The 12,708-nt window shown below is 43.8% G+C and overlaps 1 protein-coding gene across 1 annotated transcript in view; it reads right to left on the bottom strand.

Annotated features, from left to right (window-relative positions):
• LONRF1 (LON peptidase N-terminal domain and ring finger 1) overlaps nt 1-10,038 on the bottom strand; it is a 37,300-nt gene extending 27,262 nt beyond the window's left edge. Inside the window, exon 1 of the mRNA XM_039220545.1 lies at nt 9,264-10,038. Coding sequence (XP_039076476.1) covers nt 9,264-9,978 — 715 coding nt within the window. The 5' untranslated portion in view covers nt 9,979-10,038. The remainder of the gene's footprint in view (nt 1-9,263) is intronic.
• Between the last annotated feature and the right edge of the window lie 2,670 nt (nt 10,039-12,708).

Genomic DNA, 12,708 nt, shown 5'->3' with positions numbered 1-12,708 from the left:
TATTACTGTACAATCTACAAAATACATACTAGATTAAGAACTGACTTAGTGATTTCACTCAATAACTACCAAAGTACAACACAGGTGCAACCCACTTACACGATGAATTTTATCTAGAAGTTTTATCACATGACTGTAAGTAGATAATTTTAGCACAAGAAATGATGGTTTTTACATACTGGAAATGTTTTTTAATATGAATAATCACCTTAAAGAAAATGAATGTTTTCTTAAAATAGGGCATTCTATACAGATTTGAAAAACAGGTCGTAGATGCTTAAAGATTTATCTTTAAATGATAAATCTTATGATATGATACATCTTAATTTTTTATACCTTAAATCCTAAGTCCTCACTTATAAACAACCATATATGTAACTATTGCACATTGACCAAAGACTGTCTTAGACTCAAACTAGTAACAAAGACTGACCAAGGCTCAAACTCATGAGGGTATGCAATGGTCCTGATTCAGGAGATAATGGGGTGATAATTTAAGACATCAAGATTTTAATTCCTGCCATTAGCAAAAATGGTATTGGATCATCCCAAAACAGATTTAATTTCAAGTGTTTCTAAGGAAAAAAAGCTTGGTTGATGATTTCACAAACAAAGCTTTGTTGATTATTTCAGCCTCTACATCTTTACCTAAAAAACCAAATTAGTATTCAATGGCATTCAGAATTTTGGTTAGCTGGCTCACCTCTGATACTATAATCAATTACTGTAGGTGCATAGATTCTAAAAATGAAGTCTGAGCCAGAAGTTAATTTCCTGGGCATCTAGACAAAATTTGAAGCCTTCAAAAATATATGCCTACAAACTAAAGCATTCATCATGAAAAGGGCATAGAGAGCCATAATGTCTCATTAAAAAGGAAAAAAAAAAATCACTAATAAAACTCCTCAAGAGCTCCCTGGTCTACTCTAGTTTTTAAATGATTGCTTTCCTACAGGTAAGTCTCAATAATGAGACTGGCCTTTTTCAGCTGATGCTTAAGAATTGTAACTAAGTATCTCAGGAAAATATTTCATGCATCCTAAATAAAAAAGACGCGTCTAAAATATTTTGTCTTTTGTTTCTTAAAGTAATATCATTGGAAGTCATTATCTCTGAACAAAAGCACATGGAAAGCGAAAGCTCATTATGATTCATCAATCAAGAATGAAGAGTTCTGGCATAAAGCTTGACCCTGCACGTGTTCAAAAGATTTTATTTTATCCCTGTTTTATCCCTTGAAGAGCTTACAAGCTAATAAGGAATGTTTATTTTATTGTGAAATGGGATCATGTAATCCTCACTTGACAAACACAACTGGAGTTCAGAAAACTGAGAGCAGCATGTGCCAAAATAGTCCAAGAACGAGCAGTCAATGCAAAAGCATCAAAAACCCTGAGCTGTAAAGGACTGCTCACCACAGCTGGGGTGCCTCCAATAGCCTCCTTGAGACCCCCTTCTCTGCTCCAGCCCTTCAGAGGAGGAGTTCACTGTTGCAAGTCCCAGACTTTGCCAGCTTTACATCCTATATTTCTCCAATCTGTCCCTGGTCTTTTCTAATCTTACTGCTAACAGCCTTTGTTAGGGTCCAGACCCACATCTCTATGATTTTTGCAATAGCTTGCTAACTGCTCTCACTGCCTCCATCCAGTTTGACACCACCATATCCTCATCATCCACAAGATCAGATGGGTATTTAGTATAACATACTAATTTGTACACACCCAGCGTCTGCGCATCCCTCCAGCCTTACTTTCCACACTGTCAACTTCCCACTTTGGGCTCCAGTAATACCTAAGTTCACCCTGCCCCACACATGCCACTCTTTTTCATGCCTCCTTCCTTTGCTCACACAAGTCCCTCCTGGTCACAGCTCAGTGCTGCTCCACTGCCCCATGGTCTGGGGAAAGGTTTCTCGTCCTTCTCATCTGGCACCACTCAGCTCAGCAGTGTCTTCTCAAAATAGTCTCTTCTGAGCCTGCCTTCACTCAGCACATGGCAAGGATCAAGAGCAGCAGCTCTGAAGTCACACTGCCTGGGTTCAACTCCTGGCTCCTCCACTTCCTCGCAGTGACTGGGGCAAACTGCCAAACACCTCTGTACTGTTTCCTCAGCTATAAAACTGAGGATTTTTTAAAAAATATGTATTTGCATTTAAGAAACATCACTTAGTGTATAGTATTCTAAATGACGTATAGCCTTCGGAACAATCCTATGTGGGTCTAGCATTACCCACATTTTCATAGATAAGGAAACTGAGCACAGAATTTAAGGAACTTGCCCATGATAAAAAAAAACAAAACAAAACAAAACAAAACAAAAAACAGTAAGTGGCAGAGTCAAGATTCTGTCCCAGGCAGTGTGGCTCTAGGGTTCTTCCTGTTCACTTCTATGTAAATAACAGTATTTACCTCACAGGACTGCTTCAGTGTAAGTTAATGTATGCAAAACACAACAGGGCTTGGTGCATTGTAAGTGTTGGCAGTTATGATCATGTTCCTTCACTCTGTGTGCACTGCATTAATTTTAAAGTCTATTTTTGAGCTCCCTCCATTATTTCCTGTCTTTGTATTCTCAAATCCCTGCTTTGCTAAATGTTTGCTGAACAAGGGGAAATTCATTAAAATCTGTCCCCTTATGCTCCTTAATTCATGCTCCCATTTTCTCTTAGACCTAGTAATATCATGAGTCATCAGGCAAATTAAAAACTGAAATAAAATTCTGCTACACATCTGAGGAAATCAGGTCTTAAGCTATCTGAGGAATTTCATGGGCTGAGGAGCGTTCTCCAGAGTTCTAACTCTTCATCTTTGTTCTAATCCTTAGGGGTACATGGTTAGTAATGGGTCTCTAGGTTGTTTCCTTAGTTCATCTTCAAGCAACTTTTTTCAGATTATAAAAGTTATAGAAATTTCCCCCACCATAAAGAAATAACTAGTATTGGCAAAAAACATACCTTTCTCCTGTGTGTAGATTACATTTGCAATTTTATAGTTTTATGAAATCTATATATACAGTTTATAACTTGCTTTTTTGTCAATGTCATTAAACTCACATGATTTTCAATGATTGCAAAGTATTCTACCATGCTGACAATTTAAAAATGTGCAACTCAGCATTTACTTCCAACGTTTGCTAATGTAAAAAGTACTATAATGAACATCTATCTGTATGCCTTTACATTATCTGCTTACTTCCTTAGTCATGGTCTCCAAAGTTGAATGGCTGTGTGGAAAATTATATATGCAAAGTTTTCAATACATTCTGCTAAACTTCCTTTAATAAAAACTTAATACATTCTTACAAGCTATGTATTTTTGTTTCTTAGAAAAATACAAAAACTTATTTTAATGTACTTAAACTTCAGTGTTTGACCTTTACAATATATATTTATTGGCTACTTAGATTATGCATGCGTAAGAATAAACGTTCCATGTTCATAATCTTTTACTTGTTCTTGAGTGTCTTTTTCTTAGATTTCTATATTGAGCTATTTCAACAGTTTCAGCAACTAACCAAATGCCACATTTCTTTGCTTCCATTACTGTTTCAAGTTCAGTATGGTAGAGCTTGGTTATCATAAACGAAAAGCTGCCAACTGACAAGTTATTAGTGAGTGTGAATTACAGTCCAGGATAGTAGTTGGCATACTTAAGATCATAACCACTGGATTCAGAACATCTGGGTTGAGATCCACTTTGGACAGTCTTACTCTTTAAACCTCAGTCTCCTCACCCATAGAATGCTGGTGATACTTAACATCTTCTGATTGTTGTGAACACTACATAAGACAATGCATGCTGACACTTAATACAATGCCTGCCACACAAATGTTCAATGAATATTGTTAATATTACAAAATATTTTAAAAGAAGTTGGATAGCAATGAGATTCACTCTTGATACAAAGTATTAGAAAATGTTTTCTTTTATCCAAATAAATCTTTGCCAGGTGAGAAATCTCTTTCAGGATCAGTAGTGCAGACTGGACAAAAGGAGAAGGGGGAGCCTGGGTGGCTCAGTCAGTTAAGCACCAGACTCTTGATCTTGGCTCAGGTCATGATCTCTGAGTCTGGGAGTTCGGTCTGCATCCAGCTCTGTGCTGGCAGCATGGAGCCTGCTTGGGATTCTGTCTCTCTCTCTCGGCCCCAACCTCTATCACGTGCAGAGGGCATGTACATACACGCTCTCTCAAAATAAGTTAATTTAAAAAAAGAAGGAGAGGATGGCGAAGGGAAAAAAAAAAACCCAACAGACTGATCCTATTCTACCAAAGGTGGAGGGGGGGGGAGGAATTTGAGAAGTTTCTTTATTGCATTTTAGAGTCTAAGTAAGTCATTCATCTTCTATACTAAAACATAGTAATAATTTTGAAAAAATGTCTTTACAATGCAAGTGGTAGAATACTATATAAATTCATTTAAAATTTCATATGAATATATCTAAATGTCTTAGAAATATTCCACTAAATAGAAAAACAATTCTCAGCATACCAAAGGTTAATGTACAAATAACTAGAAATCTAAGACAATGGAGTTTTGGTAAATTTTTCATTGATCAATAAAAAAGATAAAAAATGGAAATTATTTAAAACAGAACATGTAATATTTACATAACCCCTATTCTCATCTTCTTTATCAATAAGAGTATGCCATTTAACTGATCCTTGTAGTAACGTCGAAGCACTGCAAAAATCCTTAAAGCAACTTCTTTTAAGTTACTTAAAGTAACATCCTGAAAGAAAGGATGAATCAAAGATCTGCTACGTTTAGGCTCATATGTTAGAAGTCAACTGAGCAATATAAACCCCTTTTGTAGTGATTTTCAATAAATACCAATTTGCTGCAATTTTAAAAGAAACAAAAAATACACACTCTATAAGGACAGATACTTTATTTTGTCCACTTCTGTATTTCCAGCACCTAAAACAATGCTGCTTATGTACTAAGTACTCAGATTAAATACCTGCTGAAAAAACAGTAAGAATACTTGAGATGTGATTTCTATGCTAATGTTTTTTGAAAGAGGGAGCACAAGGCTTGAGGGAGAGGGACACAGGGAGAAAGAATCTTAAGCAGACCCCACACTAAGAGAGGAGCCCAAGGGAGCCCACCCAGAGCTGGATCCCACGATCCCGGGATCATGACCTGAGCTGAAATCAAGAATTAGATGTTCAACCAACTAACTGACCACCCAGGGGCCCCTATACGCTAATTTTTTAATTCAATTTTAGTCTTAGAAGCAATATCTACATACCTGGTGCTTCTGCCTTTTGGTTCCAACTTGGTTATTTACTTGCCTCAAGAAAGTCACATAAAAATCTTGGAGCGCTCACCTTCAGTCTTTGAACTGCAGTGCTAAAGCTGCCCTCCTAAATCACATGATCTTTTGTAAGGATCAGTTAAGATGATGGAAATGAAAATATTTTGTGAACAATGAAACACCAAATAAACGTCCAAATGTTTACGGTTTCAAGTGTCTTACAAAGTTAAGACACGTAGAAGTTTACTGATAAAATTGAAATCTCTTCACATTAACCAGTTAGGATATTAAATACCTTTCTGTTTTCTTTAAATGTATTCAGCACATACCTATGATATGACCAGACTTTTTATAACAAAAGCCTTGTAGAATCTGTATTTTATTGATGTATGCTAAAAATGTTACTAATTCACATATATAGGCTAGAAACAAGATTTAACCCTCACTCTGGTAATCTTATTAATGTGGTAGACAGAAAAGAACAGGGATTGACATCACAAAGTTTAGATTTTAATTTTAGCCAAATCACCTTCTGGCTATAACACAACTTTCGTATTTTAAAAATATTTTCGTTGCTATTTACTAGGCATTTATTCTCCCAACAGCCCTGGGTAGTTGTGACTACTGGTATCTATCTTTCAGATACAATTCTCACCTTTCAGATAAGGAAACCAAAACAGAAATGTCAGACAACAGGCCCAAGGTCAGACAGTAAGTGGAAGGCTGGCCTGGCGCTCAAGCCCAGGGAGGCGGCTAACTCTAACCACTAGGCCACACTGCACCTCTGCTTTCAGCTGCCTCAGTTTCCTTCTGAGGATTCTTTGTGAAGATCAAATGACATAAAAAAAATTTTAAATGATAACAGGTAAGAATTACATAATTAATAAAGACAAAAATTTACCAGTATTTTAAATAAACTATTCTCCCCCTTATGACCTTTATTTTTTTTTTCCGTTTAATCAGTTCAAACTGTAAATTATACTGTTCTTTCATTTTCTTTTGGGTGAAAAGGGTATACACAGGGAAGAGGCAAGCCAGTGTACAAATTCATGAAAAATAAAAGGAAAACAGCGTAACAAAGTGGGATCACTTCAATAAGCTCTTTATAAAGATTCAATCTAGAAAAGACTTTTACATAATATTCCTGAATACTAAAGAGACAGAAAGTTATGAAACATCTGAGAGTTAATACCAAAAGATCAATAGCTTAAATGTTATCTAAATATATTTCAATTCACCAGAAACTTATGTAATCTCAATGGGAAACTTTTGATTTTGGCAAAGGTTTTCAAGCTTGCCTTTCTTGTCAATAGGGATAAATTTGGACGGGTGTGGGCTAACGGTAGACTAGATTATCTTTTTCTAGTTAATAGCATTTAGTTCTTTAATTATAAGAATTCTATGAAGTAATTATAGTGGTCTTTTTCTCATTATCAACAATAATGAAAAGTATCTATCATTAGTAACTACAGAACTGTACAATTATATAAACACATTTCAAATGCCTATCTAGCGAACTAGCTGACTGAAAAAGTTAAAGCCTAACAATAGATTTATAACTTTACTAAACGTTTTTATTTACCCCCATGAATTGTTAAACACTTGATATCTATACTTGACCAACTACAATTTGTTAGCTCTAAGGTTTTTTTTTTCCTTCCCACTGTGAACTAAAAATTTAAGGGATTAAAAAAAAGTTTTCTCCATTAGTAACATTCACACTTTGAAAGACCTCAGAGAATGAGGGGAAAAGAAGCTAATGCGGTAAAAGTCAAAAGTTCTAGTTCTACAAAAGATTTAAGTAGCCAAACAGGCAGAATTCCCGTGGGCAGTACAAGCAAATTGAAAAAAGGAGAGAATAGGTCTGGGTTTTTTTTGTTTTTTTTTTTATTATTGTTGTTAAAAAAAAAAATCCTCAATCCAAGGCCCAGAATCTTCCTTAATTAAAAGATTACTGGTTAGAGAACATTAAGCCAGACCTTAATTAGTAAATGTGCTCACTGTTCTGTAGATTAGGAACCTAATTTTTATAAAGTGCCTACTTTAAGAGGTCAAATCATTAATTAATACTGCATAGTACTGTCACTAAGTTTCATCCTTTATTTTACTAGGGATTAAAAAAAAGAAAAACTGCCCTGGAAATTTATATCAACCATTTTCATTGGGTGAGCTATAAAGGCAGAAAGGGCCCTGGTGCAACCTTTAGGAGAAATGGAGGATACAATGTAGCCTCTAAAACCAGCTAGCTGTGTGACTTTGGACAAGTCATTTCACTGCGGTAGTTCTGCTTCATTTTTTTAAATGAGGACTATGGCCTAGATGGTTTGTACTTCCTTACTCATGCTCAGAGGCAGGGCAGTCTGTATTAGACTTCTGTATTCCAAATACTGTAGTTCTCTTTCTTTCTATCTTTCTATCCCATTTGATAACTGCCTACACGTCCTTGTAAAGATACCGAAAATCTATGAAAACGTGCCAGGTTTATGATTTGAACTCCAAAGGTATTAAATAACTCAGTATATTGTCACTAGTTCAAAATGACTAAGCACTTAGGATAAAAGACCCGAAAAAAGCTCTTCGATGACACAGTTTATAAATTTACCTAATACCTAATACCAGTTTATATTTTAGACATCTGTTTTCCCGGGAATTATTCCCTCAAGCATGATTTCACGCCAATAAAGACACTACTCTTGCAATATGATTATTTAACGCAAGGCTTGGCAGTGACACTATTGACATTTTGGGCCTGACAACCGTGCGGGAGGCCGTCCTGTGCACTGTAGGATGTCAGCAGCATCCCTAGCCTCTAGCCTCTGCCCACCAGATGTACTAGAACTACACCCACAACGGGTGTCTCCAGTTATTACCAGATATTGCTCTAGATAATGTCCCCGGGGGCGGGGGAGCGACGTAAAATACCTCTGGTCCAGAACCACCGACTGCGAGCACTCCTAAGTCTGGCAGTGATCCTTTCGGCAGCCTAAAACCACCCTCAGAGTGCTAACCTAGGTGAGGAAGCCGAAGCTGCTTCGGGGGGGGGGGCGAAGAAACAGACAAAAGATCTAAAAGGACCCCGCTACGCCCCCCCCCCCGCTCGATCAAGAGTGGAAAGGCAAACAAAAGCGTGTGTCAAAGAACTCGATCGGAGACTACCTCCCCATCTTCACGGAGCACGAGGGGTGCCAGAAAACTAAGCACACGTGTGTTTACGAAATCAGTAGGCTTGGAAACAGGCAGGTAAACCATCGAGAGGAACCAAGGTTGCAGACGTTTTCAGGTAAGACCTGGCACCCCCGGGCCGCTCCGACACCCGCCCGGAGCCCGGTGGCCGGCGGGGCCTCCCGGAGCTGGGTGCGGGCGCCGAGCTCCCGCCACGCCCACCGGACGTCACCCGTTACACAACCCCCCCCCCCCCCCCCCCCCCCCCCCCCCCCCCCCCCCCCAGCTTATGCAATTCTGCCCTCCCGCGGCTTCAATTGCCCCAGTGACTCTTGTGCGAGACGACGGTAAACGGTGCACGCCTATCCTCCGGTGGGGAGGCCGTCCCCCCGCCCTAGCTATCGCTCGCCCGCGGCGGACCCGGCCCGGCCCGGCGCGGCCGGCCAGTTACCGGAAAGAGCGCGGCAGGAAGCGAGCGGCGGCTCGGGCTCGCCCGACTTCCACCCCGTCCCGCGCTCCCGCGGCCTCCCCCGGGCCCCCAGCTCCGCTCGGGACGCCCGCTCCGGACCGCAGGGCCGCGGCCGAGGGAACCCCGAGGCTGGGCGCCCCTCCCCGCGCCGCGTCACAGTCGGCTCCGAAGGCGATCCCCACGGTGACCGAAGCACCCCGGGGCGCCGCCCCTTCCCACACCCTCGAGGACCCCGAAACCCCACGCGCGGGAGTCTGGCAGCCTCGGGGAGGCAGGGACGCCTCCCCGGGGCGCAGGCGAGCTCCCGGGAGTTAGCCCGTCGGGGAAAGGAGGGTGCGGTCGCCCGGGCCCACGCCGCATCCCCGCGCGGTCACCTGCTCGCAGCGCCTCGCAGGCGGCGGCCAGGGCCTCCCGGTAGCGCCCCTGGTGCAGCAGCTCCCCGAGCCGGCCGGCCGCGCGGGCTCGCTCCCGCTGGCCCGGGAACCACTTCTCGGCCAGGTGGTTGAGGACGACGCTGGTTCTGAAGCCCGAGGCGGCGATGGCGGCGGCCAGAGGCGGCGGCCGCGGGGTGGTGCCCTCAGCATCCGTGGCGGCGGCGGGCGGCAGCCGGTCCCGGCAGAGGCGGCAGCGGGCGCGGAGCTCTCTCCGCAGGCAGCGACGGCAGTAGCTGTGCCCGCAGGGCACGGTCACCGGCTCGCTCAGGAAGCCCCGGCAGCCCAGGCAGCTGAGCAGCCCGCCGGCGCCGGGGTCCGCGCTCGCTCCGAGGGTGGCGCTCCAGCCCAGCCCGTGGCGGAGCCGGTAGTTGAGCACCAGGCAGTCCACCAGGGTGCCGAGGCACTCGGGCCTGACCGGGGCCCCGCGGCGCAGCGCCGCGGCGTACGCCTCCAGCGCTCCCTTCAGGTGGCCGCCCAGCGCCAGCAGCTCGCCGCGGCGGAGCAGCAGCTCCCAGCGCTCCGACTCCGCCGCCGCGCGCTCCAGCCGGTCGCCGCTGCCGCCGCCCACTTGCCAGAAACGGCCCCGGCTCCGCGGCGTGGGGGCCATCTCCCGGCTCCCTCCGGGGGAGCTCCTCGCCACGTCCGGAGAAGACATGGCCCGCGGAGGGCTGCTCCGCCGCCGCCGCCCGCCGCCACGGTCGCGGAGCCTCCGGGGCGCGCGGCTCCGCACGCGGCCCGCGAGCTGGGGGGCGTGGCGCGCGGACACAGCGGGGCGGCGCGCGCCCGGGAAGCCCCGGGGGCGGGGCCTGGCGGGCGCGGGGCGGGGCGGGGCTTCGCCGCAGCGTCCGGGACTCCCCCGCACCGCCGGCGCCCGGGTCCCGGAGGAGCCTTCTGCCTGGCCCCGCCCCTTACGAAGCCCCTCCTGGGGAGGAACGCTGGGTCAGATGATACCCCAGCGGGGATCTAATTGGTTTCTCCCGAAACTGGGGCCTGGCTTGTAATTGAACAAAGCCTTTTGGAGCCCAGGCCTCCGCCCCTCTCGCCAATCCGCCGGACGCCCACCCTCACCTGCCAAGGTTTACCTCCTAATGCGTGCTTGGTGGGTGCTTTTCTGCCCGGCGTCTGGCCTGCCGGGACGGAAGCCCAGATCGCCAACATTCCCCTGACACACCAGGCTTCCTGGCGACTCGCCCCCTTTTCCTGGCCGATGGGAGCTTCCCGGAGTAGTAGTCAGGTGCACGTCTGCATTTTTTTTTTTATGCCCAAATTGCAGACGGACATGTTGAGGCAGAGGGCCTAGGAATGCGCAGAGTCAGTCTGATGACTTTGTGACCCCTCAAGTCTAGACTAGGTCAGTTTTAGAAACAAAATAATCCCACCCATGTTCCTGAGCCGACTCCCTCCAGAGAGCAAGACAGTTTTCTACGATGGCAAGTTACTGCTGCTTTTCCACTTTAATACTCACCCCCACCTCTAGGAAGAAAAGCCCACAGGTTCCCAAGGTATCAGCCATACCCTTTACGTCTCATTCAGGGCTCCACAGCTGGCTATGTCCTATATTTGGCACTTTTAAAGAGAAAAAAACGTACGGCAGTCCCAGTAACAACTACAACCCAAGTATTGCCAATAGAAGAAAAGAGACGATCTGGGTTTTGTATAATGGATTATATTTCCTTTAAACTTGACGTCAGCGAGTTTAAAGCTCTTCGCTGAAAATATAGATTTGATTATAGGCTACTAGATTGCTCATGCTGGAAGTGACTTAGAACTTTCAGTCCTTTTTCAAATGGTTAGAAACAATGGCCCAGAGAGGGAAGGTTACCTGTCTCAAGTCACACAGCTAATACTATACAGAGGCCCCGTTCCCTTCTCTCATTTCACTGTTGGCTTACTAGGTTAGATGTTAGAAGTGCATTACATGAGATTTTCAAAAGGAAGTTGGAAAATGGAATGTTAACCTGAGTGTGCTATGCCTGAAATTGGCTAACATTTAATTAACATCCTTCTTTATATGGAACAGGCAGTTGGGCTCAAAACTGCTTTGAGTTACATATGTTTTTACTACACAATGAGCAAATCCTGTAACTTCAGAAAAGATGTGGATTTGTTGCCCTGAAAGGAACAAGGCAAAAGGTAGCTGAGGAAGAGCTGAGGCTTCCACTGCAACAGCAGGGGCAGTTTCATGTATCATTCGCGTTGCACCTGAAACAAACTGTAGCCAAGACACAAGAGCAACGCCTAATGCTTCCAGGTGGTGAATATGGGGACTAATTAATAAGCATAACCTTGAATTTAATGACAACCCCGCCCTCCCACCACAGTACTACCTCCCCTCAATAAGCAAAAGAATAACTTTACACAGATGCTCACATATTCATTTGAGACTTGAAACCCTAAGTAGGAAAACAACTACCTGTATGTAGGTGGATATTGACTTTTTGTGATATATTCCGGTCCTTAACAACAGCTTGCAAAATGTACAATAGTGAATACTTCACACGTAAGTTCATTATTATACACAAAGTATAATAAATTCATAAATATGCTTATATTTCTTATCACCATATAGTTCAAATCTGGTTTTATTGTGGAATTTCCCCCAAAAGTAAAATGTATGGTTGAGAAAGTAGTGTGGGGTATCATTTGTCCTTTGGAGTTTCTCTCCCTCATAAATGTGACAGATAACATTTATGATAACACATCTGATTCTGGTGTGGAATAAAATGGTACAATTACAATAATGTGAGAGGAAAAAAAAATGGGACCGTGGGAGGAATCTTGCCGTGATCTCCTTGGCATTTGTGAATGGTTATAATTCATGTTTGCTGGTTTATACATTTACATAACTGGTTCTCATTTATGTAACTTATTTATGTAAGAGGCTGTACTGCCTCCGTGGCCTTTGTGTGCTGCACAATTTCCCTCTGAAACAGGAAGTCTCGGGCAAGGCAATCACTGGCTCGAGACAGGTCACTCTTCCATCATTCTGTGCCAACACGAGAGGATATGCACTTTGATGTGACTGCTTTTTAGGTTCAGAGGAAAGGAAAATTAGTACCTTTCTTCACTCACGGTCTGAAATTCGGACTTTGGTCTCTGGCTCACGCAGCAGGCTGCAGTGAAGAGGGAGCCCGGGAAACACCCCGGGGGCCAGGAGGCGAACACTAAGGGTGAAGCTCTCCTCTCTCTTCCTTCGAGCATGACTTGCTTCTGTCTTAGCTAACAAAGTAGTAAAATCATGAGATTTGTATTTCATTTCAGTTTTTTAGTGTTGTCTTCTAAAATAGATCAGTTATGTAAGAGAGTAAGAAGAAAAGCATATCTGTTTCCTAATTTGGAAAATGCTTATCACCATCATTCCGTTCATATCCCTGCCCTCCCCCCC

The sequence above is a fragment of the Hyaena hyaena genome, unplaced genomic scaffold (genome assembly GCF_003009895.1).
Source record: "Hyaena hyaena isolate Hyena2069 unplaced genomic scaffold, ASM300989v1 scaffold_17, whole genome shotgun sequence".
NCBI lineage: Eukaryota > Metazoa > Chordata > Mammalia > Carnivora > Hyaenidae > Hyaena > Hyaena hyaena.
This window is presented reverse-complemented; position numbering and strand designations above follow the sequence as displayed.